At 43.6% G+C, this 27,170-nt stretch overlaps 1 protein-coding gene across 5 annotated transcripts in view; it reads left to right on the top strand.

The window, feature by feature from the left end:
- The first annotated feature begins 1,459 nt into the window (after window positions 1–1,459).
- Window positions 1,460–27,170, top strand: part of ntng1a (netrin g1a) — a 100,872-nt gene continuing 75,161 nt past the window's right edge. For 4 of the 5 annotated variants that reach the window (XM_076761531.1, XM_076761527.1, XM_076761530.1 and 1 more), the window contains exons 1-2: window positions 3,594–4,349; window positions 12,557–13,210. In XM_076761531.1, the coding sequence (XP_076617646.1) occupies window positions 12,962–13,210 (249 nt within the window). In that variant the 5' untranslated portion in view covers window positions 3,594–4,349; window positions 12,557–12,961. Of the gene's footprint in view, window positions 1,695–3,593; window positions 4,350–12,556; window positions 13,211–27,170 lie in introns of those variants that run through there. The other variant, XM_076761528.1, reaches the window with a different exon arrangement.

The following is a 27,170-nucleotide window of genomic DNA, read 5'->3' as shown; positions in this document are numbered from 1 at the left end:
CAGCACATCTTGTTTGAAACAATCCTGCTACAACGTGTTAATACACACAATATGCCCATTGGTGTTCAAATACTTTAGCTTTTTAATGGTGCCTGGCTTCATTTACAGAGCCACAGTGCAAACCCTGCCTGCCTGAGCTTAGTGTTTTTAGGCCTTGAAGGGAAGACAGAAAAGAGCTTAACAGTCTGCAGATGAGCTCCAGAAATGTATTTTGAGTGAACATGTTATACGGTGTCATTGTACCGAGTCAATAAGTGGGAATTAAATGTGCTCTTTGGTAGCTTTCCACCGTGCACTCCTCTTTCTTGTCGCTGAGTGAATTAGAAAAAGAGGTTCATGTCAGGCAAGTTGCCCTTGGGCTCACAGAGAGGAGAGGAGGAGACAGGCAGCTGCATGAAGAGCTGTCTCCACGGCTGAGGTAGTCGCCACTGTATCCTTAACCTTTCCACAGTGTCACAAATAAAGTTAAAGATGAGTTAACTAAGATGTGAAGCGGCCCATAAATCAAAATAACAACGCTCCCTGTACTTGGTATCTGCAGGGTTTGGCTGGGCTTATTGATCAATACCAATGACTCAACTCATTTTGGCTCGTTGTGGAGATTTCTGGCTTTCAAAACCTCTCAGCTGCTCAAAAACGAGTGAGTGTCATGTTGCCTATTTAAAATAAATAAATAAATTACAATCAGCATTAGCTATATTTTCTTGCTTAAATCCTCCTCTGGTAACATTTTGTCCATTACAGGCTACTGTACACTGTGCCTGCCAGTGTTCCAGGTCCGTTGTTGCAGATCTCGAAAAAAGTCCAAAATTTCTTCATTTAACCTGTAAAAGTGCTGTGTGTAGCAGTTTAAACATGGCTATATTATTGTCAAATTAACTGCTATCCCTTTGAAGAGTGACTGTCAGCAATAAGACCATGATGGAGGTGAGTGGCAGCCTGAAAACTCACCATCACCCCTCTGCTTTCTGTGTCTCATGGAGGTAATTCTGAAGTTATTTTACAATCAGTTGTTCCTGAAAGCTTTATGTTTCCTGCTAGTTTGTGCAATAAAGCGATTTCCCTTCAAAGCAATTAATAGATTTCCCACAAATTGCTGCTTCTAACTGCTTATGATCAGATTTACCTGTGATCATTAAAATGTGTCGGTTTTAAAAGTGTAACAGGAAAAAATGACATAAAAAAGCCATCCAAACCCTACGATTTATGAAATGGGCTAATTGCAGCCGTTGAAGGTGTTTCTGTTCATGATTGCACTCAGCTGCGGCTCACAGGCTTCAGCAGAGAAATAAACTTGAAGTGAAAGTCAGTTGTCAAAAGCTCACCGCCTCATTGTGTCTGAGAGCAGCGAGTCGGGCCACTCTCCGCTGTCTCTCAGGCTCTTTTCAAGCAGCCACTTGGAATCTTATTCTTATCAACTTTTTTTTTTTTTTTTTTTTTGAGTCGTTACATTTGGCTTGCAGGATCTTCTCCTGTCGTCTCCACTTGTGTGTCCGGCTTCTAAGTGACGTTGCGCTGGTACCGGGAGCTCTCCTCCATTCCCCGGGAGCGGCGGAGACAAACTGGTCGCTTCCACGCGGCGACTCTCTCGTTCCTGCGCCGTGCGAAGATGTCCCGTTTCAAAGCGGATTTATTTGGCTGCAACAGGCTGCATGACTGGCTGCCCTCGACGGTATGAAGCATTGGAGACGAAGGTGAGAGGCTCGCGCAGCTGATTTCTTAAGATTTCATTAATCTCCAGGCGAATGCCGGGGCGCGTAAACTTTTGAAGGTTCGCCACGACGCGCGCCGAGTGAGTAGCCAAATTGTGCGTCGTGATTAGAGGACGTAAGTCGACTATTTTGAGAACAGATGCTATTTTTCTAAGGGTTTTTTTTTTGGCTGCTTTTGGTCAGTGCCCTTCCTTTTGTATGTGTGGAAATGTACTGATCAGCGGAGGCGCCACGTTTGCTGCGATAATCAAAAAGAAATCAGGTGTAGCTTAAATATTGTGGAGTGCAGACACTGTACGAGCGGTGTTGGGTCTTAGAGTGAACAGCTTTTGTTCTGACAATTTCGTGCATAACTTACCTGCATATATGAGGCTATAAGGGACACATGGACGCGGTGCGAGCGCACAGAACCATGGGCGCCGCGTTACCACATCCAGGTCTGCTGAAATCAATCAGTCATGCTCTGTGCAGATAATAACACACATGGTTCCCTGCCATCCATTTCAACATTTCTCTCACCAAGACAAGCGTTCATCTCTCTTTTTTTTAATCTTCATCTCGTCTTTTTAAACCCATCTATGTCTTGTAAAAATAAGACTTTAACGCACGTTTTCTGTGAGATCCATCTCTCTCTCTCTCTCTCTCTCTCTCTCTCTCTCTCTCTCTCTGGTGATAGCCTTGAACGTTAGAGGCATTAAAGCAGGTTACAGTGAGATGTGCGGGGGTGATCAGGCCCTCTCTGGGCCTATGGAGGCTGCATGCAGACTGGAAGCATCGGCACGTTCAGCTGTGCAGAAGCTTGTCAAGGCTTGCTGCGAGGTTAACCTGTGCGCCAAGTGTCATGACCTGACTACTTCTGCCACCCTCTCTCTCCCTCCTCTCACTGCCTGTGCTAATCCATGAAGGTGAGAGAAGACGGTGCGCTCTCCAGGCTTGAGAAACATGTCCTGTGCGCTCCTTAGCAATTTCACTGTTTAGTAGCAGGTGAAGCAGAAATTATTTTAAGCCATATCGCCTGGAGGCAGTCATCCAGTTTATCCCGGCAAAACACGTGTTGAAGACAGTTTTAATGGGGAAATTCTAATAAATGCAAGACCCCCTTCTCCTGTATTTACTACTTTATTTCACAGTTAAACGCGCCAGTTGAACGTTTTTATTTTATTTATTTTTTTTTAAAGAATGCACCTTCGCTGACACCTTCGCACTGGACTGACGCCTTCTTCCCATTCGAAGTATTTTATTCAGGCGGCTTCTTCCATTTATACTTATTTAGAGTTCAAACTGTTTACGGGATAGTAAAGCTACCTAAACCAAGTGTACGCACCCTTTTTATTGGCACAATAGAGTTAAACCACTTTTTGGAACATTTGCGCACCGTTCTGAATTAATTCAATCATCACTTTTACTGTAATAAATCACATGTAACGACTAGCAATAAACAGAGTTTAGTACTTGAATGTAGCATTTCAACCCGTTCATGACGGCCTGGGCATCTGAAGGGACAGAGACACGCTTTTCTTCAATTGTCTTAGATTTTTGTACACACTGTTGGTTGACCGCCCAGCAAAAATCGCCAAGTGCGTCTAAGAGATTTCTTTTTCAGCCGGATGCAATCATTCCTTTGAGACTACTAACGCCCGCATTTGTTGGATAATTTAACGCGATCAGGCGACTCAGTTGAACTCCACCAAAAGAGGTTCAACTACGGGCGATCCTCCTCCCTCCTGAGTTTCTAACGGGTCCCAAAAGAGGATGGTGTGCGTGTGTGTGGATGTGAGTGCGTGGGGCGGGTGGGGGTTGAAGGCGAGGTGGAGACAGGCTGGAGGGTGGGGAGCGAAACCATAGGTGTGTGTGTGTGTGTGTGTGTGTGTGGGAGAAACAAGCTGAGTGTGCGTCTCATCTAATAGAGCCTCGGAGCGCATTATCTTCCCCGTCATCTCCGTCTGGGCGGTCGGTGCTGCGCCGTGTAGGGGAAACGTCCGAGAGAAGATGCGTTGATGCGGGCGGATATTCTCAGCCGCCGAGTCTAATTGGTGTGATTCATGTCCCTGTTGAGTGGCTGAAACCTATTCAGAGCCAGGGAGAAGGAGGGAGAGCGGGGAGGAGATTCGCGCAGAGATCCGCACGTAGGAGTCTTTGGGAATGAAGGAATTATAAACAGGGAAAAAGAAAAAAAAAATAGGCGGGAGGTACGCCTGCAGGTCAAAGTTTGTTCTGCAGAAGTGGCTTTTTTTCTGCGGACATCACTGTGCCTCAGATTGACGCCGTCATGGAATGACACTTGGAGAGAGGATGATGGACACTTTGGCACCGGGGCTCCCGCTCACAAATCCTCCCGTTTACACCAGGCGCGGTGCTGACCGAGCCCCCAGGACGGCGATCAGTCATTTGTTTTGAAGTGGCAGGAAAATCCTCCTCTTGATCGTTTTCTCCCCCCTCGATCGCCCAAAAAAAGAAGAGCGAGAGATGGTGCGCGCAGCGATTCCTCAGAGACTGACGTGCGTACTCATCACATTCCTGTTACGGAGCGCATCTTAAAGAGCTTCATTCTTCATTCATGTTCATTCTGCCGCTCTGAACTTGTTGAACGGTGTTAAAGAGCACGGGGACAGGGAGTGCTACCCCCGTACAAGAAATGTAAGTTTTTCCTTTTGCTTGTAAACTTTACTTTTCTATGTGTCGAAGCGTGTTCTCTGCACTCCTGCGTTGAAGTAGCTGCTTGTCATCGTTGGAAGTTACTCTGCTGTGGCCTGGCAGCGTTCATCTCCTATAATGAAAAGATAAGGAGGGGGGAGAGAGAGAGAGAGAGAGAGTTGAGGGTCTTTTCAAACCAAATTGCATAACAAAAAACTTTCCAGACTTTCTGAGGAAGACATTAATATTTACAAATGAGGCGACCTTGAACGCGTCCAAAACTTAACACTATTTCCTCGGGTCATTTTCAGAGGCGCCCCCTTGTGGAATTTATTACCGAATCGTCGCCTATCTATCACGCATAATTACATTTGTGTCAAGCTGCAGCCAATAGGCCTACCTATTGATAACGTCATTATATGAGCAGCCCTATTACAGTTTGTTTTGGTGGGCTGCATGTTCACAGTATGGCTTCACTGCTTACACATGCATCAGCTTCTTCTCATTCAAAGCTGCCTGATTCCAATGCTCCTGGTGGATTTGATATTTTTTTTCTTTTACACAATGCTCTGGCTGTGTGTGCTCTTTAGTTATGATATTAATTATAGCAATAACCTGCAAGAACCACATTATTTTACCTTGGCCTTGCATTGGCTAATGCCTTGCAGATATTCCTATAAGGACAAGCTAAGACTTATCCTGTGCAGTTTTAAGTTTCATATTAGAATTCAAGTTGCAGCTCTCACCCACGGTCAGTAGTCATCCTTCTGGGCTTAGTAATAGTTATTGCAGTCTATGTTTTCACTCATCCTTTGAAATAGTGATGGCTAATAAATTGTCATATCTTGCGTGGTTGCTGGCAGTTGTCGCTTCAAACCATGTGGCTTATATTTCCAGCATGAGAGAGCTACCTGGGTGAGCACATTCTTTAGAGCTAAAGTGGGCATTCTGAGTATCCAGACATGTCACTGTGGTTGCAGAATAATGTGCTAGCAGCCTTTTAGGAAAAGTGTCTTTAATAATGCATAAGGTGTTCTTGTGTCGCAAAGAGAAGCATGCTTGGTGGCGAGGAGAGGCAGAGGGGAGGGAGGGAGGGTTGGCAGAGGCGTGATCTTGTCTCAGTGTCTCATTGGGCGCCCCGTGCACTGCTGTGTATGTGGCGCTGGAGTAACTGACGCCCGAGGGTGTTCAGCTCGACTTGGGGCAGCATCGCCACAGTCACCCTGTCAAAAGTGCTGCTCTCGCACACACAGAGTGCATGTGGCAGCTTCAGCAGCTCAGGGGAGGAGGTGGGGTGGATGGAGTCAGAGGAGTGATAGAGGATGGTGGCAGATGCAGCTGGTGGAGGCAAGTGAAGCACGTCTTCAGCAGTCAGGGGCTCGCCTGCCTTCAGAGGCCTGACCTGTCTGCCTCCGGTACACGCTGGGTTTGAGGAGAGGCTGCAGCTGCATCCCGTTTAAGGAATGATTACCTCAGGGTTTTTGAAAGCCAACACCAGTACAGCCTTTTAAGTACATTTTTGTTTCTCATTTCTCAGTTTGTAGTGAGGGTGGAATAAGCCTCTCAATCGTCAGAAACTAGTACTTTAATCAAATGAAATTCTTTCAGGGTGAGACAGTGGTTATGGCTGAAATTGTTATTGCATGCAGGTTTCAAAGACAGGTAATAATTTATCATATCAGAGGTGGAAAACAAGCCTCGGTACAAGTGCAGGTTTGGCTAACTGAAACAGCCAGACTACCCCGGAGCAGAGCAGCTTTGATTCCTTCTGAGGCCATCCATCCCCAACACAGAGTCACTTAACCAGCTGTCAGCACTCCACCCATTTGCTACCTGTCGTCATTATTAAAAGATCATACGCCTGCCGATTGAAGGCGGCGACATTTTAAGAAGTGGAAAAGAGAGTTAAATGATGGGCTGACTAGGAGGCAAGCCCCAGGGATGCGTTCTAGGCGTGCTCGCCGTTCCACGATAACGCTGGCTGTCATGTTTGCGGGGCCACGCTCCACTCTCCATATGTTTATTCATGAGGACAGAGGCCATATTGGCAGGTTGTTAACAGGCAAGATTAGGGATTCTGGAAAGGCAGGCAGAGAAATCTGGTGAGTGGAGCACAGAAAACAGGCAGGAGCCTTCTTTTTTTTTTTTTTTTTTTTTTTTTTTTGCTGAAGCCAGGCCAGCTTCTATCTTTATCTATCTTTCATCTGTTTCTGACTGTCTGCCCTCCTGTCTTTCTGCCCTTCTCTCTCCTGCACTCTTGTTTCTCTTTTAGTGAGGCACTGGTGGGGAATATGAAACAGGTAGAGTCAGAAAAGATGAAAGTAGGTACAGACAGGACAGAGGCAGGGTCAGAAATTGCCCTTGAAAGTGCATAAAATGCGTGAAATTAAAAATGAAAGAGGGGGGGAAATGGCTCGGACATCAGTGGTAACCTTGTAATTATTCCACCTTACTCTGGGCTTTGCACATCCTTTAGACCTAAAGTGGACAGTTTTAAAATTTTGGGACAATTTGTCCAATTATTAAACAGCCAAGCAGGTGTGTAAGTACTGCCCCCTGTGGGTCACCGCGGGAGATTCGTGGGAGACGATGACCTGACAGTTCTTTCCAGCGCGTCCTGGGTGAGGAAAAAAGAGGCTTGTTGATCAAAGAATGACCACGAATCAGACTGGAGCAGATGAAAATGTTGGCACCACACAGCCAGAAGCAGAGGAAACCACTGAACATAAACCAGTGGTCAACAAAAAATAAAATAATCAGCACGGGCAAAGCTTGAAAAGTGGAACGATGGGAGATGAAGTGGTTGGAGACAGAAGGAGGAAGACGCTGTGGGTGAAAAAGAACAAAGTGGGTGTTTATTTTGCTGCTTGATAAAACCGCCGCTGAGAGAGTTCCAAATGTCCTTTTAGTAAAATAGCTCACCCTGGACGACACCCGCAGAAGTGAGAAAGAGGAGCAGGGAAAAGGGCAGATGTGAGGCTCCTTTATTTGTTCATTTCATCATGTGCATAATTTACAAGCGACTCCCTCCAGTAGTAAAGAGCGGCTCTGGGGACACGCGTGTAACATTTCCCTCGTGATTTGGAGAAACACTCAGTGATGCTCGAGTGGCCCCCGGGATGAAATGGAAGTGGACACCGAGGGATGTTTCTAAGCCCCTGAGACGAGGCGAGCGGCCGGGTGCATGGGTGGCTGTTTGTGGGGGTGTGATGAACTCACCAGCCAAACAAGCTCTCTCTCCGGTCGAGCGGGCCTTGTGAAGGATTCGTGTGCTTAAATATAAAATGGAGCGTGCTGTCTGCCACGCCGGCGGGTTGGTTCCTACAGTCCTCCGTCGTTTCGGGCAGGCTGCGAGTGCACACCTCACAAACTGCTCTGCTGCATGTGGTTTACTAGCATTGTGTCCTGTGTTGTTATATGCTTGACATGAAGCTGCCAGTAGCTGATTTACTGGACCGAAAACATGCAAATATCGGGATTCCACCATTCTTTCACAGTGGAAATCATTTAGATGTCTCCAAAATTTTGCACCATTTCTAAAAATGTTTTAATCTCATTTTATTAATAGTTTTATACCCACATACAGTAGACAGGAGAAAAGCATTTTAGCTACTTTCTTAACTCTCCTGCTTCATTTATTGTTCAAACCCTCTTTTTAAAAAGCAATGAAACAATTTACCTCCCTTTTTGTTCCACTTGAAAATTGCTGCTTTTACTTTTTACATCCTTTTATATATATAGATATATCTATATTTTTCAAATCTTTTTTATATTGTTCAAAGTCCCTCCACTCAAACTTTTGCTTGCTGTTGCTTCACACGAATGTTTGGCCTTCACTCTGCAGAATGATGGATGTGCCGAGTTTGACACTAAAAGCTGGTTTTCACATTTATCAGCCGAAGGAGGAAATTTCCTCTGAGCTCGCCATAAATCTCAGTTTAACACCTGAACGTACCAGCAGGACTTTGTGATATCACCAATCGTGGTGCAAACGCGAAGCCTCTGGTGGACGTAAACTGAGCTGAGTTAGTTTAGTTTGTGGGAAAACCAGACAGTTGGTCTACTCAGCTTTCCTGTGGTAAATATCCACTGAACTAAGCCAACATTTCCATCGCTATTACACCTTAAAATATCAGCTTTGACATTTTCTATTCACATTTCTACATCTCCATTTTTCATGTCTTACTTTTTCCACACTTTTGAAGTTCTAATGTCATTGATAAGAGGTGCTCGATAAGTACACAGTGACTTCGTTAACAAGCATTTCTATTCACAATAGTCCCGGAAAAATCTTTTTACTTTCAACACTGAATACAAAAATAGTTTTTCTGGCAGTCATCCTTCCTCACACCCAGCAACCTCCCACTCTTACTGTAAGTGTTTGTCGCTGTATGTTCCTGCACAGGGAAGAATTTCAGACTTCCTGCGTGCGCGCCTCCTCTGATGTCCTCGGACCTTGATCGATGGTCGGAGGAAGCGACCTGCCCTAAAATAAACCTTATTTCTCGCTTAAAATGCACAGCCACACTTCTTCCATCTGCTCTCCCTTCCTCTCCCTCACCTCATCTCCTTGGGGCGACGGAGGGTTATAAGCAGGGAGTAATGAGAGGAAGGGGCCGCTCTGTCCAGGACGGTAGAGTGATTATGGCCCCGCTTTTGTGCTCTCCATTGCTTGTTATCGAAGCCTCGCCAGCGCTTGTTGTCTCATTACCCGTGACTTGAGCCTCTCTTTATCCAGAGGTTGCACATGAAGCACACACGCACGTTTCCGCACACGCTCAGACATCGCGGCCCTCTCTTTAGTCTCCTTCTTAACACGGTAATATTATGTCTCGTAATGGGAACAGGGAGCTCGGTGCCAAGAGTTCCCCTGGATAATTGGCTGCTTCCTCACCTGCTGACATCTCCCCCATTGACACTCTTACATTTTACATTTAAGGTGCTTCGTTTCTTTCTCCCCTTAACCTCTTCCTCCTTCCTCCATCCTCTGACTTGCAATACTTGTTCTTGTATTTTTTTTTTTTTTTTGTCACTGATTTTACATCGTCTTTCTTGATCATCCTGTGAAAAATGTAATCCCAGTTTCCAGCCATTATATGTGGATTGTGCTTATTTCTGTTGATGCAATGGAGCTTCATGATGCACTTGAATCATTTTTTTTTTTTTAAACAGAGCATATGCTACGAGGGGCAATTTGCAAGTTTGTATCCAACATTTGAGAATATTTTTCATCTGAACGTGTCATGTTTTTGAATACCTTCAGCCTATATCATCTTATTTCCATCTGCTTAACATCTCGTGGAGGGTGTGTAGTTGTTTTACTGCATCTTCAGGCCTCAGGTAGACTGTTACATATGTATGTAATACCACTCCTCTATACATAATTTTTTCAAATATTGCCTCTCACACTCTTATATTACACATATGTCACCTCGTCATTCTGTCGCAGCTTCCGCCTGAATGACAGTGCTGCTTCTTTGCATATGTTTTTTCATGCTGAAACCCCGACTTTTTACACACCTCTCTGAACACTGATATGCATGTGGTATGGTAATCTCAAGCAGCAGCCTACAGGGCTGAGAAATGAAGCCAACGCAGAAGTGTGAAAAACTGCAGTTCATTGAATTGCCACTTGAGGCTAGCTCCAAAAGTGAGACACTCCCCATAGACCCCCACTTTACAGCAGAAACATATGGTGGTTAAAAAAAAAAGAAAACGATCTCTATAGCTAATTTTCCTACACGGAGTGAATTTGTATATAATTCACTCATTTAAATTATATTAAGGCTTAAAGTTATGCATAATTATTGGCATGGCCACTTTGACTGATAGCTAGCTGCTAGGTTTCAGCAACCAGGCTTCATTCAGCTCACCTCAGCTCCACCCACGCTCCACCTGTGCTCCACCTTTTTGCCCATTTTTTGGATTAGCCGGGAGTTTGGCAGAGTCAGGTGCTGCCAAGATGGTGACAGCCAAATCTACTGTCACTGAGCTTCACAATGACTCTTCAGAAACCTGTGGGTGATGTCATGGAGACTATGTCCATGTTTTATGTAGTCTATGCTGGTATAATCCAATTTTGCCCCCTTTTACTGATCTAGTATTCTTTTTTCTTTTTAATGCTGCCGTCATTCAGTGTTGAATCTAATCCATGTAGAAATGAAAATTTAATTAATTAGCAAAGATAACACACTGTATGCACTATAGCTGCCGATTGATCCTTGATGACTGGAAGGTGTATTGGTCAGCACACACACACAAGCACACAGAGACACACTGACTCAGCTGACTGATTAAGCAGCAGTAAAATGTCTAGCAGTCGGTCCTTCCTGTCTCTGAACACTGACTCTGGTCTCCATCAATCACCTGCAGTCTGGCTGCTGTTTGAAGGCAGGAAGGAAACCTTCGCTACTATTCATGGCCTCAGCCAACTGGCTTACTGCTGTGTTTCTGGCTAGAGAGACATCAAGGTACAGGCAGGTAGGAGACAGCCTCATTTAAAAGACTTTTTAAGGTCAATTCAGAAACTATATAAATAAAATGAAGAACATTTTCTTAAACTTAGATAATTTCTTGTTATATATACACGTTATAGCCAATGAAAGGAGCAGTGGAATAGAGCCTGTTTGCGAGCCTGATGCTCGGCTATGTTTAAATGGATGTTTTAATACAACAACTTTAGACAAAAGGAAAAGTGAGTAGGCCACAGTCCGTAATGGTTGGCAGATATAAATGGATGCTCTGTAGCCTGGAAAGTGAATCACTGTATGTGATATAGTGCAGTTGCTCCAACTATGGACAGCTCTACCACTTAGAGAGGAAACTTGAAAGCAGCACTAGTTACAAGATATTTATGTTAACACATGACTTTTTTTATCCTTAACTGCAAAGTGGGACTACATCAAGGGGAAACATCAGCCAATTTATCCTATTGAAGTGAAATTCTGGTGTTGGTATTTTCACTCGTTCACTCCAGTAAAAAGTCAGTCAAAGCTGCTCTAGTCAATATTTTGATATTAACCATGGATCAGGTGACCGTGTAATACGAAAAGTTTCATCGGCTCTGTGGTTGCCCTCAGCTCTACTTTCTCAGCCTTGTGCAGCTCTTTGTTAGTTTTACAAACTTTACTGTTTTGGCTCACTGTCACTGCTCTCATCGCCGTCTTTCTAGCCACAGCAGGCAGGTGACACCGGAACATTTAGCAGTTAAAAACACAGATAGTTCATTCAAGAGTTGGGCCAAAACAGAGCTAAAGGAAAGTGAATATTGAGCTTTCAATCATCAGATGGACAGAAACATGTAAATGGCAGTGCTGCTTCATATCAGCTGGATGTATAACTAGGCAGCAAATTGCTAACTGTTTATGTCAATCATGTATTTTAAGGTTGCTAGCTGAAGCATATCTGCATAAATGTGAGATATCTTTGAGTTATGAATCAAGAAACAGGTTGTTTTTATACTGAAATAAAGCCAGTGTAATTAATACACCCATTGATGACAACACAGCCACAAAAATCCTCCACTAGTCCCTGGTGGATCATTGACTCGAGTGCTCCATGATGGCACTTTAAGATTCTGAGTGATGGCAGGCCACTAACAGTACTTTTAACACATATTTAAACAATGAATCATTGTTAGTGTGTTTTTTTTATATGTACAGTAAATGTTTTAAAGATTAATTATCCTTATTTAATGTAGCTGATGTCACCAAGTTTCATTTTGTGAACCATTTCAGATGCAGCTGTAGTCATTCCCTCCAATACTCCTATACAGTCTCTTTTTTTCCCCAGAATTCCTGTTATGGACACAGAAAAAATAGTTTGCATTATACATGTTTTTTTTTTTTTGTTTGTTTTTCATCTTTTTTAATCTCTATCTCTCTATCTATCATTCCAGCTCTTGCTGTGAGGGGGGTGTGAGGGGTGAGGGGGAAGGCTGTAACAGTGTAGGCTTTACAGTGCTGAGTCAGATGAGGGTTGGGTGTGAAAGCAGCGGGATCCAATTTACCCTGATGGCCTCACTGATTTTTGTTTTGATGGACAACAAACACCAACATGGCACACTATCTCGCACCTACCCAACTTTCTATTCACACATACACCTTTCACCCATGCCATGGCGCCAGCTAATGTTTTCTCACTGTCAAATTCCATTCCCATATGGGAAGTCTATTCATCTCCCCCTTCTTCTGTTTCTCATTTCTTCGCAGTGCCAGATCGCAGGACGAGGACCATGATTGACAGCCAGGCGAGCTGAGGAGACCTGTCACTCATCTTCCTATCAGCGTGTCAGAGGGCTATCTGCTTCTCGCCTCCCCCCTCTTCCTCCTCCTTCTCCTCCACCGTCCTCCTCCCTCCCTCAATCCTCTCCTCTTATCTTCTCAATGGGCTGGTAACTTCACCATCCCTCATAGTTATCCCCGACTCCAGAAGCCTGAAAAGAGACAGAAGTAGTAAAGAAAAACAACAGGACACTTCTAAACCGACCCTCGCTCCACCTGAGGGGAGTTTGGCATGCCTCCTCACTCCAGTTGAGTGAGTTGTAGTAAGTGGAAGAAGAAGAGGGATCCCTTGTTCGCACACCTCCTGGAGAAGGAGCTGAGAGAGGAACAGTCATGCGTTTTCATTTTGTGCTGACGCTGCAGGCACTGTGGACCGGTGTTTGCCAGGCGGCCATGCAGCACTACCCTGCAGCGTGGGGCCATTACGATGTGTGCAAGTCCCAGGTATACTCGGACGAAGGCTTAACCTGGGACTACATGGCATGCCAGCCAGAGGCAGCAGACATGACCCAGTACCTGAAGGTTACTCTGGATCCCCCCAACATCACCTGTGGAGACCCTCCAGAGACATACTGTGCCCTGGTGAGTACATGCAAAAAAAAGAGCTTTCTTATCTGTGTCTGTGTATAGTGAATCTACTCGGCTTGTTCTGACCCCGCAGCCGTGACACTTTCAAAGCCTGTATGACTCAGATACGTTTCTGTGGATGAAGAAATAGAGTTTTGTGCCCATTGACGTCATGTTCTGCTGTTCAGAGAGCTGCTTCTCAGTGTGCACTGCAAACGCTGTCTGGTGTGCTGTGGATGCTGCTTACTTGCAGAAAAACACTGTATAATGCGAGCTAACCAATGAAAACAAACATAGCTGCCTCACCCCCCACACACATCAGAGTCACATACAAATATAGTTTCCTAAGTCATTGTGGTTTCAAAGTGAAAAGACGTCCCAGCGCTGCTTTTCTGTTGCGTCAGTGTGTTTTTGGCAGAGTGAGTGGCCCAAAAATTCAAACAATCTCCGGGTGAAAAAATACAACATGTATGAGAGCTTAAGTGGAGCGCTGTTTTAAGTGCCAATACACAAGGTTTTTGTGTTCTTACATTCAGCAACACCTTTCCCCATGCAGTACAGTAAGTGTCTGTTGCTTTGCGTCTTTAACACAAACATTAAGCGCCAGCATTCATTATTGGTGCGGATGGTCATTTTTCATCCATAAATGTTTATTAGGGGAATCTAGTGATTATGTCAGATCTATTTTTTACACCATGCTAGCAACATGGTTTTATTAGCCTCATATTAACTGAATGGTACCGCTCAGTACAGATCAACTCTGTTCACTTTTGGTGTTGGGTACTTTTCTTGATTTCATTTTCCACTGTAGATAGTACCCCTTAGTTGATCCTCATAGCAATGCAATGTGAAACTGCTGCAACATTATCTTTAACACGACACAAATACAGGAAAAACAGAGGATATTGACGGCATGACAAGAAGAGACAAAACAAAAAAAGTTAGGGCAATCGTACTGTCACGGCGCAGACTATGAGATGACTATGGCTGCTCTGTGTCCGGCAAGTGATGATTCTCGCGACAATTTTCCAATCAGCTTGCAGTGCTTCCACCGCACCTTTCAGTATCGGCTCAGCTTGCTTGGAACCTGGACCGATGTGATGCCAAAAAACATACCAAGTATGATGTACTGTACACAAGTTTTGCCACTGGAAAGCCAAAAGGAATGGCTTCAAGGGGGGCAGGCTGTGTCATGCAGGGGAAATGAAGCTCATGGATGTTGGTTTGTTGATTGGTTTGTCAGTCCACCGTTTTGGTCCAGACTGAAGTATCTTCCTCTGTTGGATGAAATTTTCATGGTCTCCAGAGGATGAATCCCTCTGACTTTGGTGATCCTCTGACTTTTCTCCTAGCACCATCATGAGATTGGCATTAGTGTTTTTCAAGTAAATGTCTCAACAGCTGTTGAATGGATTATCAAGAAATTTGGTACAAATGTTCATGTTCACTTTTCTGTTCCTCCAGCGCCATCATCAGATCAAACTTTTTAAATTGCATCTACAAGTGGTGTACTTGGAGTTGTTTTATGACCAAATACACGATACTTCAAGGGGGCTTTTTAGAATAATGAACCAATTAGCTCTTTTTTCTATTTAATTACACAAAAATAGAACGTAGGGTTGTTGAATCACTGAACAAATTTGACACAATCGACTTGTTGATAAAGGGTTCCACACTGTTGCGCACTAGTAAAATCATGATGATTAAAAGTGCTATTTTGTAGGATAAGAGGGACTTTATATTCAAACAACACAAAGAAAAGCAGGGATTGGTTGATTGGTTTACCCTTTGAAGTTCATGTGGTGCTGTTGATTCTGCAAATTACATTGCAATCATGAAAATCACAAAGTCCTGGTGGAGCTGAAAATAAAATGAGATGCATATTAGGTCAAGTATTTAATTAGCAACCCACCCTCCTCCTTATTCTGGGTCTTTTTCACTTTGAAACTCACAGCTGGTCGCCTCAGATTAACGCTAAATGATGAATCCATTTTGGGCCGTCGTGTGTTACAGAGTCATCAAAGATTCTCTTAGAACAAATGCACTCCTCAACAGCCTCAAGAGCTCTTTTGATAAATAGTGAGATGTTCCAGGAAAAGTAGTAACTTGAGGAGTATAAATAGACAGTCGCCATCAGCAGCGAGTCAGCTGAGAGGAGACACAGAGGAACAGAGAGGGATTAACAAAATACAGATGACAAAGACAGTGAGCGAATGATCAAGGGAGAAGTGAGAGGGAGCGAGCATGGGGGAGACGGAGACTCTGAGGACTATGTGCAAAGCATACGGTGACTAAGGAACTAATATCTACTGCGTGGGGTGGGATGGAGGCTCTGAAATGTGAATAATTCAACATGTTTTGTAGCTAATGTGTTTTATTCATAGGACACATTATTCAGCCCGACATCTCTCAGGCACTTTTGAAAAACGCTGACTCCCGTGATCGGCCAAGGTTGGTTGAAGGGGGTTGTGGGAGGGGGGTGGCATATCTGAGAGGTCATCGTCAAAATGGGGTCACCCTCCGATCTCCCTCTGGGCGGCCCCGTGACCTCCGATTGATCCACATTTGAACCTGAAGCATGTCTTGTATTTGCTTTGCAGCGACTGTGGATGAATCGTGGATGAACAGCAGTCATCCGTGTCTGATGGTTCAGTGGAGCTGTTCTATTTCTGGCCGCTCGGCTGAAACTGAGTTTATTATTACTAGTGCCAGACTTTTAACAGTCTGATGATCGCTTATTGAATTAGCGGGAGTTTGCGCCGCGCTGTCGCCCTCATGTCTCCGGTAGTCAAAGTGATAGGAGCGCTTCAATTAAACAGGCAGTGGTTAGCTCCCACATAACCATATCCTCTCTCTACTGTACTGTACTCATCAGAAATCACACAAACATCAGTGAAATATGACCCCCGCTGCTTACCATAGAGTCCAATTCTCTGCAATTGGTTTGTGTTTACCCCAGGCAGTAACGTGGCTCCAAATCAACATCGGAACAATTATCATTGATATTCCAGCTACTCTGGCTGCCAATACACTACTGCAATGCCAATAGTGGTTTGTATCGTAAGTCAGATCATTGCAGATTCAGGGCAATTATCATTAGGCCGCATTATCGGAGAATTTCATCTCTCTGGTAATTGATTTTTGCGCTCGTGGAGGCGGGTGCTTTTTAAAGCCTTGCGTCTGCTTCCTGGAGTGCTGAAGGTAACAGACACCAAAGCCTGACGAGAGGGGAGAGACGCAGAGAGATGCAGCAGCTTGAGGGCGTGGTGCTTATGTGAGCATGGTTATCTCAGGTTGCTGCCTTCACACACGGGTTTGTGCTCCTATCTTTGTGAGGATAGTCATTGACATAATGCATCCCATAGCCCCTTACCCTGACATTAACCATCACAACTAAATGCCTAACCCCAGCACCCTCACCCTAACCCAAAACTCAACCTCATTTTAACCTTTTTAACTCCCAAACAATCCCATCAAGGTCTGTCTGAAAGCGAGGACTGGCCAAAATGTCCTCACTTTCCAAAGGTGTCCTCACGCCCAAGGTCTAAAACACACATACATACTGTACACTCATACACACCTCACTCTCACCAGTAAAGGATTTTTATTCTCCTTCTGGCCCAGTGACCTTTTCGATAGCAATAAGCTGGCATTCACTGAACTCCGGCACACAAATCTGCCATCATATGAGATTTCACTGTCCCCTCCAGTTAGACTCAGACTGGCCTTTAAAAGGTTCGACAGGTTGCAGAGCCCCAGCCAGGTGATGATTGAGTTTGTGCCGGATTCAGGGGAGCAAGAAGTAGAAGAATAGTCGGAGTAGAAGGAGCTCTTGTTAACCAACTTGTCCAAAAAGACGAATTGACAGCTGTGTATTCAGAAAACCTCCACCCTTGAAAACATAAAGAAGTTACAAAATAGTAAAATGCAAATTGTGTCGCATTTCAGGAAATCTGTGCTGGCTAGTGCAGGAAGATTAAACTAAAGCAACATCCACTCAGTTGCTCCAACACACCAACATACATTTTATCAACCAGCAGTACTATGCATGCGTTGCTTCTTCTTTGATGCATATGGCATTAAACATAGAAGAACCCTCTTTCTAGGTGTGACTCCATAATTTATACTATATTTGAAAAGAGTGTGTGTGTGTGTGTGTGTGTGTGTGTGTGTGTGTGTTGGTTGATGTACTTCTGCATTCTCGTGCAAGTACTGTATGTCTCTGTTTGTGCCATCAATTTACAACCAGGAAATGCTGATGAATGCTGAAACCTGAGTCCCGGCAGGCCGGTGCATTTCATAGCCAATCAAATCTAAATGAGGAAACAAAGGGGATTATTAAAAAGGTGGTGCAGCATGTGGCTTTTTTCCCCATTTCAGTCATGATGAAATGTCATTAAAACTGTATCTTGATAAGAGAAGGTAGCTCACAAATAGAGTCTTAATCATCCTGCTTGGCTAAAAGTCATATGATGCACTGATGAACTCATGGCCCTTATTTAACCATCAGCAATGCTCGATGAGCAGCAAAGGTAGCCATATTGGACAATGTGAGAGTTATTTTTTGCATTAAAGTCGCAGACTGGAACAAATTTGAACATTTATTTAAAGATGTGTTGTGTTGTCCATGTGTAGATCCCTGAGTTTGACTTTAACTGCCATATAATGATGTTGGAAATGTTTGAGGTCATGTAGAAAATCAGTCTATGAGCTGAATGAAAAAAACAGAAAATATTGCAGAATGACAGATCAAAGCTGAATTGACAGAGTTCAGCCATTTACGTGTCCTGTGAAACACCCATTTCCTTCTATTTTAGGTCTACCATTACCGGGTTTTAAGCACTATGTAATTCCGTAATTAATTTTGGTTAATATTAGCAAACAGAACACAAGCTTGTTCGTTTCTATTAGACACGGCAGTGAGCTGTTATAAGAGGTTAAAAATACTGAGGTGAAGATCAGATGTGAGGTGTCATTTTGTTCTGCATGTGATGTTGCTGCTTGTGTGCTCATTTGGTGATAGTGAAAACAGGTGTGAGAACATGGTGATTATCCCTCAGCAGTGACTGGGCATTGTCAGGTCAAGGAATGGCAAAACTTTCAAACAATAGATGGCACTCTGTTAAATTCAGGGCCCTTGTATGTCCTCATTGGTTACTTCGGATGTCAGAATTATTTAGTCCTCAGTCTTTGGTTTCTTTTTCTTATTGTACAACTCACCCCTGTGCTCACCTGTCCAGATGGTACGTTCCAGTTTAAATCAGGCTGAGATACCAACAATGCCACGCATTTCTCCAGTGGGAGAGAAGGCTGCAGCCTGACATGAACTCTGGGTTTTGCTTGTTGATTTTACTTTAGCTTTAAAGTGTTTTTGTTGAACTTTGCCAGGGTTTCATTTGTGTCTTTAATCTCGGTTTAAAACAGCTTTTTTTTTTTGCATGTACTTCCTTTATTAGATGGTGCATTGCTCAACATCCCTATCATCAGCAGCACTCATGATGGTAATATAGAGCTGCAGCATGTTCAATCTGCTTTTGTGGTCTCAGCTTAATATCCAAGAGCCGATTCAAGCACCATGCACGGGCTTCTCTAGGTGTGCCTGTCAATAAATGCAAGTGAGGGGATGCCGTGGGTTCCCATGGATTTACATTGTGATGCACAAATCTGACCTTTTCCTAAGCCGATCCTGATTAGAGGTTTCAGACAGACAAAGCGCTTTAACTCCCCCATACCCCACCCACCCCTCGCTCACACTGTGCCGCCTCTCAACAGGCTCCACGCTGACATTTCCTTGAGAAACGAGTGCGCTGTCAGCAGCAATATGTCTCATTTCATATTGTAACAGTCAGTGCAAGGGTTAGAGGAGGATGAGAGTGAGAGAAAGGAGAAGGCGTAGGGCTTTTTCGCAGGGCTACAGTGTTTGTGGCATTCTGTCATATAAAATTGTTTATATATTTTTTCTGGCGAGGGGGCAAGATAGCAGAAACAAGCACAAAGGCGGCTTTTCAGACCTGCTGATTGACTTTAAAAAAGGTCAGATCCCAGGAATGTAGTAGCATTAAACCAGCATTGAAAAACTAATTACGCATGAAATAGAACTATTTAACATCAGAGGATTAAGTCAGCTTGATCCATTTTATGTGTCTTCTTTCATCTTTGCCAGATCAAACCAAATCAAAGGTTTATTGAAACTGGTGACAGAGGCACGGGATATGGACCAAAACCAGCTAAGAGGACAGATGTGTGTAATTCCCATTCTTACAGCATTGTTCTTTGTTTGATTACTGATAGCTATCTGGAGTGCCAAACAGGGCTGGAGTTATTAATTCTGCATAATTCACCAACAAGCAGCGTTTGAGACTTGACTGAATTTTTCACACATGATCTTAATCTGTGCTCAAGGGAGCTGTGTGTCGTTTGTGTGATTTAATTAGTCTAATCAACCCTCAACAATCATTTTCAGTTTGAAGTTAAGGTAGCGCACACTCTTCTATATGGGTAGAGCAATTTTCATCATCTTAGGAGCCTTAAAATACACTGTATTTCTTCAACAAGACTAAAGCTGTAGTCACAATAGCATTGATGCAAGCACCAGTGATACTGTGTATCATGCTACAGGGACAGAGGCTTCCAAATTACCCTAAGACACAGTGCAGATGCTCAGCATTACAGTGTAGCCTACGGAGCCTATTCACAAAGCTATGCCCTAGCTGACATGCACCTCCTACAATTGCTGGTTGGGGCTACAGCAAGAACAGTGATTGGTTAGCTCTGGCTGCTGCAAGTTTCCCTGGAGAGAGTTGATGATGACTGCAACATTAGGGAACTTGAAGGGGTTGCGTTTCAGTAAGTCACATCTAGCATGACATCTCCGCAGTCCCGCAGCCAGACGAAACTTTTTCGACGGTCAACTGATTTCCTCCTGATTTCTTTTAAGCAGTCATAAATCATTAAAAACGATAATGGGGAAATAATGTAAATGTTTCATAATTTCCTTCTGCAAGATTTACGGTAGTTTTTCGACGCACGGAATGATCTGGCGAAGACAGAGTGAAGGACCGGGAGTCATATACTGCAGCCTACAGGTGGAATTGATGAGGGTGTAAGTAAGTAGGCAGGAAGAGGAAACCAGGTCACCATGACAGCAGAAACTGTCAGGATGAGGGAGGAATCCTGCTATACCCTAACGTGCAATGCATTTTGGTCATTTAGCCAATAAAACCACAGAGTTAATTACACTCTTTAATAATGCCCTGCAACATTGTAAATCACATCTTAACAGCACCATATGATGTTATGACAATACCTATAATATACCTAACCCAACTGGGGGTGTGGGGTTGCTGCAGCTCCCTCGGCATCTTTCCTTTCTCCAGCCATGTCTGAGGCGATATGTCTGTGTACAACCTCCTCACGTCAAACATCCGACATTGAAAAGTTTCCTCAGTACTCACAATGAATTGTCACATATTGCAGTTGATGCAACAATTGCTGATATGCCCCCCGGTTCCCCTAATCTGAGCCCAGCAGCATAACAAGCTTTCATTTTGTAACCTGATACATTCATCTGAAACACTACCAGAGCAGTGAGAATAGGTTGAATATTGTCTAACACAGCACAGAACTGTCAGACTGTATCTATCTGCCCAATGTGAAGGTTATACACACCGCGGTCACAGGAGGATCTCATCATATTCTCTCCGACCCATCCTGTGCCATAAACTTTGCATGAGCGGTGGGCGCTGTCTGAATTTTTATCATTTTTCTTATTTCCTCCAACCACTCGTTCTTCCAGTTCTTCAAGCGGCAATGCAGACTCAGGCCAGGCTCAAGAGAAGTCCATTAAACAGGTGTCGGCAGAAAATCCCGCATTTCCTGTTATGGGCATGCCGCGGCCCAGCGTTGCATAGTCCACGGTCTGAGCAAGGCTGAGCGAGGAAACATCCCACCTTTCATATTCTTCTATCACATTTTTTTTGTCTTGGATGCATTCACAGGAGGGGTTTTATTGTGCCACATCTACTTCATTAATGGTTCCCTGTCTAAAGAAAACCTCCAGGAAGTTAGGATCATAACTTGTGTGATCAGGTGTAAAATTAGTGATGTGGATTAAGTTTTTTCAGGTTTGTGTCATATCTGATGGTTATGGATTATTAGGGACAAAGTCTGCTTCTCTCTGACATCAAAGATCTATATTTGAAAAAATTATGAAATTCAAGTAGGAAATCTGCCAGTGTTGTCGTTCTAAACTGAATGTGTCATGTGAGACCAGAAAGCTGGAGGTGTAGAACCTGCGACGGGTGAGGTTTAGAGAATGGTCAACTTTATGTGAATTTCTGTTGTTGCAGCAGTTGAATATTGCTATTTACCTGCCTTGATCTCTGTTTTCTTTGCTGTTATTATCATTAACAGCAGCATCATCACCATTAACGTGATCACTACCGTTTCCATAATTACCCTCCTTATCGCCACATCATTGTGAGGCGATGTTTTATGGTTGCAGTATGAGAGGAAATGACAGTATTGTTTGAAAAAAGTGCAAACAGGAGGAAATGTTTACTCCCAGGGAGAAAAGTTTGTGAAAGGGAAGTTAGTGAAAAGTCGGTATGCAACATCAGGTGTTGCTCTGCGGTGCTGTGTTGTGTGAGTGTGTGACTCGTCTATCTGGGCTCCATCAAGGCGTTCAGTGTTGCCTCACCGTTTACTCTGCCATAACAAGATAACAGGGGGCCTCCTTGACTCCAGCTTCCCACAGGGTTTTCTGTTGACTTTTTTTTTTTTTTTTTTTCAAAGTTTGGAGCAAAACATTTCCTCCTTTGCCGTAAAGTAAGGAGAGGAAAGTTTGGAGAAGCTGAAGCTTTTTTTTTTTTTTTTTTCCATATTTAGATGTAAAACTATCTTAGACTGTGAAAGTGCCACTTGAAAAATATTCTCTTGCTCGTATGAGAATGAAGTCGATAGAGGGGGAGGGCTAATGTTTCATTTTGGGAAACAAAAACGTACTTCACTCTCATTCAGCTTTGGTTTCCAGAAACTGACATGATGAATTCCCAGAAAATTTGTATTGAATTTAAGTCAAGGCAGGAATGATCTCTCATAGCTCAGATTTACCCCTGAATTTCTTAAAGGCTCTCGCTATTGACTACAAGTCACCCAGAAATATCACATTGTCTCATTGTTAAATGCTCACCGCACTCACTGGATTTGAAGACCCATGCATAATATGAACCAGGCATATGGGCTTTCACAGTCTGATTGCTATGACATGGATTTTTTTTCTTTCTCTCATGTATTTTATTTGACGAAGGCGTTTTTACCCCTTTTTCTTCTTCTATTGCTCTGTGAGCTCTAAATCCCTCCTGCAGTAATGGGGGTTTTTGTTGCATTTCACAGTTCATCACTCATGGAAAATTATGGTCTGGACCCCCCCCCCCATTATCCACCTCTGTGCACGACTCTCCAAGCATAGACGGAGCTACAGTAGTGGGCTGCCGGAGAGATCCGTTGACTTTTAATTGCTCTTTGAACCTCTGGGGTGGAGTTCCCCTCCGGGCTCACTTGCTCGAACACTGATTTTCACAATATCTCCTTCTCTCTCTGGGACACGGATAACAAATTGCACACACACACACACACACACACATGGGCCAATACAGACCAGCTTGCAGAGCGCAAAGCGTGGCATATGGTGGCATTCATATTTAGAGGCACTCATGTTTTTATTTTCTTTTTGGTTTGGGGCGCTTTTAATGTTAATTGCAGCAGATAAGTGGGGGTGTTGTGAATGAAGCAATCCCAGTGATCCCACTCCTCATTTTTATCCATGGTGGGAGGTCAGATGCTCCCACAGCCTTAGCAGACGCTCTCCCTCCTCTACTCAGCATTTCAAAGCAGCAGGGCCTCCCGTCCCTTATCAGCACAATAAATACCTTTTTTTTTTTCTTTTTTTTTTTTTTTGGTGTGACTGCTGTGTAGCGTGCATGTGAGCCTCTGTTTCTATTTGTGTCTGTATCTACATCCCCACCACAGGCTTACATCAATTCTGTGCAGCTCACACCTTACTGTCTTAGATGACTGTTAGATGACACATCTATTTTAAGACGTAGCTCACTGTATACGCTGCACTATTGTGAACTGCCATGATGTGTTAAAAAACTAGGATGTTCAGAAAAACATCATGTGCCTAATCACCTGTTTTGCTTTCTTATGGCTTCACCCATACTGCAATGCTACCATTTAGCAGTGTTATTTTACTCACTGTGTTCCAGCAAACGCTACAAATACGACTGCAGCGTTCAAATGCGAGTCACGCTTGGCGTCAGTTTTGTATGACATATCCATGGCATCCTGATTGGAGGTGAAAAATGCAATATCAGCTTTTTGTACTTGAGACATATTGGAAATCAGAAACGAAGGAAGGAAAGCATTAAAAAGGGTTGAAGCTTCAGCTGCAGAATCAACACACCCTCTGAAAATTCAGGGTAAGAGATGTCATGTGTGTAATTTCCTGATATGAAAACAAGGACCATTTGCAAATTGAGATAGAGAAAACCTGCTGAGGAAACTCAAATAATTAACGCTTTTAAAGGGAAAATGGGGTGTAACCTGATGCTAAACACTTTGTTGTTTCTGGCTCAAAGCACTAATGAGTGCTTCTTTAGCTCAGATAAGTAAAAGGAGATAGGTTAACTGGATGCCACTTTAACAGACGTTTAATGTTTTTCTTGCCTGTTTGGTTTCGCTGTCTTTCCTCTGAGGAATATTCTTTTTTAGGCTTTTAGGCCCATTCTGTCTGTCCTTGTTTGAGGGAAATGTGAGGATGTACACTTCACCCTGACAGGCTTCAAAAAAGACTTCTGGATTACCATGACTGACAGCTCCCAAACCCTAAGATCTGTTGTGTCTGGCCCACACCGAGCATAGGGCAAACTCTGAATCAATAGCAAAGCTATCAGTGATGGAAATTGAATGCTGAATGTGAACGCTGAGTACCCCCTCATGAACTGCATAAGAGCATTTTCCTGCTGCTCATCTGTGGTATTTTTCTCCCTGGCAGATATGAGTGCAGCCGCAGCTAAGAGAGGGTGTAAAGTTTGTTGGGACGTGCACCTTTTTAGAGCATCAAAAATAGAACTCAGGGAGATGAGAGGCCACAGATGGAATTGTCTCCAAAGTACAGAGTCGGCAGTCTTTTAAAGTGATATTACACTCCCACAGAACATTTTCATTTTCCTGTGCGCTCAGCTTGATCTGACACTGAGAAGCAATTTGACATTTGCTGCCATGTATCATTTTGGATGACTACTCATTGATAGTTGCAAACAGGCTGGATTACTAGTTCAAAAAGACAGCAGACAACAAGATAAGAAGAAATATTACTTTCACAGAATTTTTTTTAAGCATTTGAATGTTTGGAGGACACTAAAATGGCTCCTCTGTGCACTGTCCCACACATGGCTGAGTTGCTTTGTAAGCTAGCATCTGCCCAGCAGAGGGAAGCGGAGCAGTCAGCGCACAAGACGAAGGCCCTGGAAAATGTGCTTGCTTAATTAAAGAAGGGGAATAACCAGTGCAGCTATTTACACCTAATTCTGACATAAATCTGCAGTTATTGTACTGGCGAGACTGTCCTCTCCCCAATTTAGGAAGTACCCCAGAGCTTTTCCTTAATAAGCAATCGTCTTGATTAAGCCAAGGCAGGAGTTACAGTCTCTCTTCTATGGGAGAGAAAAGGACAAGAGAAGCTGAATTTAACTAGAGGGGGAGGTAGTTAGCAAAAAGCCGTCATGGATATTGAGATGGTTAGCATTTTATTAACTCAAGTGAGGACAGAAAGAGTAATTGGTAAGTTGGGTGTACACTTGCAGTGTCTGCAGGACTCTGGCCTAAGGGTGCTGGGATGTAGACACTTGGCATTTCAACCTCTCCATCTCCCAAGCCGTCCACTCTGGCAATAGTGTCTGCCTCAGTCCATTGCTTCACTAATTAGCAAGTTGTTTTATTTCCTGTGGCTGCTAAACTAGTTTCAGTCGGGTTTTTTTCGTGGGCCTCACTGCCTGGAATGAGAGGACATGCACTGAAAACATCTCCCACAAGGTGCCAGGCACTTGTCAGAGAAGCATCATGTGACAAGGGTGCAAACGGTAATCTGTTCATTATGTTTGCAAGGACAGCTAGCGATTGAGAGGCTTGGCGTGGAAATGCATTTTACATCCCCTCTGTCTGCACATCAGAGGCTCTAAATGAAATGATTTAGTTAGAGGTGCCAGGCATTAGCTGTTACTCTGGGACACACATTGTTGTCACGTTGAAGGCTCTCTTTCAACGACATTCAGCATGGCTTCAGACTATTCCCCCACCGTAAACATGAGGGCGATACGCCAAGCTGTCGACACCGTGGCAGGGAGCGTTGGCGTTTGATATGAGTCTGCTATCCTGTCCTCGCCTGAATTCCCTTGGATCTCATCAAGGGCTTTCTTCTACTTGTATTATTAGCTGGCTTGCTGGCTTGCCATCACCCTCACTGCTTTAGAAAATATGAGAGAAACACTGAGAAGCAGACAATCATATATCAGTCGTTGATTACATTTATATGAATACCTGACTTGTATATGGATGATTGATTTATTTTTGACCCTCCCTTAAAGTGATGTCGATATATCTCACCTATCAGGCCACGTTATTTCTCCATTTTCCTGATGGCTTTGTATTTATATATTGCAACTGCATGCAAGAACACAAGCATGTAACTTATAAACAGTATTATCTTTAAAGGAATAGTTTGACCTTCTGGGAAATACTTTTTTTGTTTGTTTGTTTTCTTGGTGAGAATTAGATGAGAAGATTGATACCACTCTCATGTCTGTACAACAAATTTACAGCTACTGCCATCGGCTTGTTAGCGTAGCTTAGCATAAAGACTGGAAACAGGGGCAAACAGCTAACTTGCCTCTGGAACAAAAGTAACAAAATCAACCTACCGGCTCATGTAAAACTCACCAATTAAAATGTTTTGACTTCTTTGTTTAATTTCTCTAAAAAGTGTAAAAACGGGAATTAGTGGTTTTACAGGAGGTCATGTGTTGGACTATTTCTTGATCCAGCAGACTGACTTCTTGAAGTCTTCATGAGCTGCCTGGCAGTCGCTCCAGTCTGTATGCTAAGCTAATTTCGGTTTCAAGATTTTGTAGGCTGCAGCAGGAATGAGGCGATTAGCTCTCTGCAGCAACATGGCGGAGAATTTTCTTGTCAGCAACACATAGACATTCACACATGGCACATGACAACATATTTCTTAGCCAACAATGCCTATTCTATGTTTTACAGCTACAGCAGACCCTTTTCACAGCAGTCATTTTGACTTGTCAAAGCAGAAAAAGCACCAGTGGAATGTTAATGATGGCTGCATTCCATTTCAGTGTTCCAAGAATGTGGCATTGTGAGAGCTCACTCACTGACGTGGCTCGCTGGGACACTTAATGGAATGGAGCCAGTCGCTTTTGAGCTGCTGATTAGACAACACAACACATCACTGGTGTCACCGAATCCCACCATGTAGCAACACTGCTTCTCCCAACACGTACTGGCTTTAAAGAAAGTGCGCTTTGGCTGTCAGTAATTTTACTCTCATTTTCAATTTTGCTCTACAACGACTAAGCAATTTGTTGAAGTCCCAGCTGGATAAAATACTTCCTGCTAATAATCCTAATTAGCTCCCCTAATGTACTCCCCCTCCTCTTCTAAATACTCCCTCTGGTGTGCAATTGAGGTTGGAACCCATTCAGCCCTGCCGCTACCTCTCAGCTGCCTGTCTGACTGATGGCAAGACTTTTAGCCACTGTGGAGGGTGAAACTGGTGTAACTGTTTGAGGCTTTAGTTAGTTTTCTGTCATAAATGGAAGGTCAGCAAAGCCTCCCATGAAACATCATTTTACCACACTGCTTTAGCTTTTATACCCATGAGGTAAAAATATTA

The sequence above is a fragment of the Chaetodon auriga genome, chromosome 21 (assembly GCF_051107435.1).
Source record: "Chaetodon auriga isolate fChaAug3 chromosome 21, fChaAug3.hap1, whole genome shotgun sequence".
Taxonomy (NCBI): domain Eukaryota; kingdom Metazoa; phylum Chordata; class Actinopteri; order Chaetodontiformes; family Chaetodontidae; genus Chaetodon; species Chaetodon auriga.
Note: the sequence above shows the minus strand (reverse complement) of the source record. Positions and strands in the feature narration are given on the sequence as shown.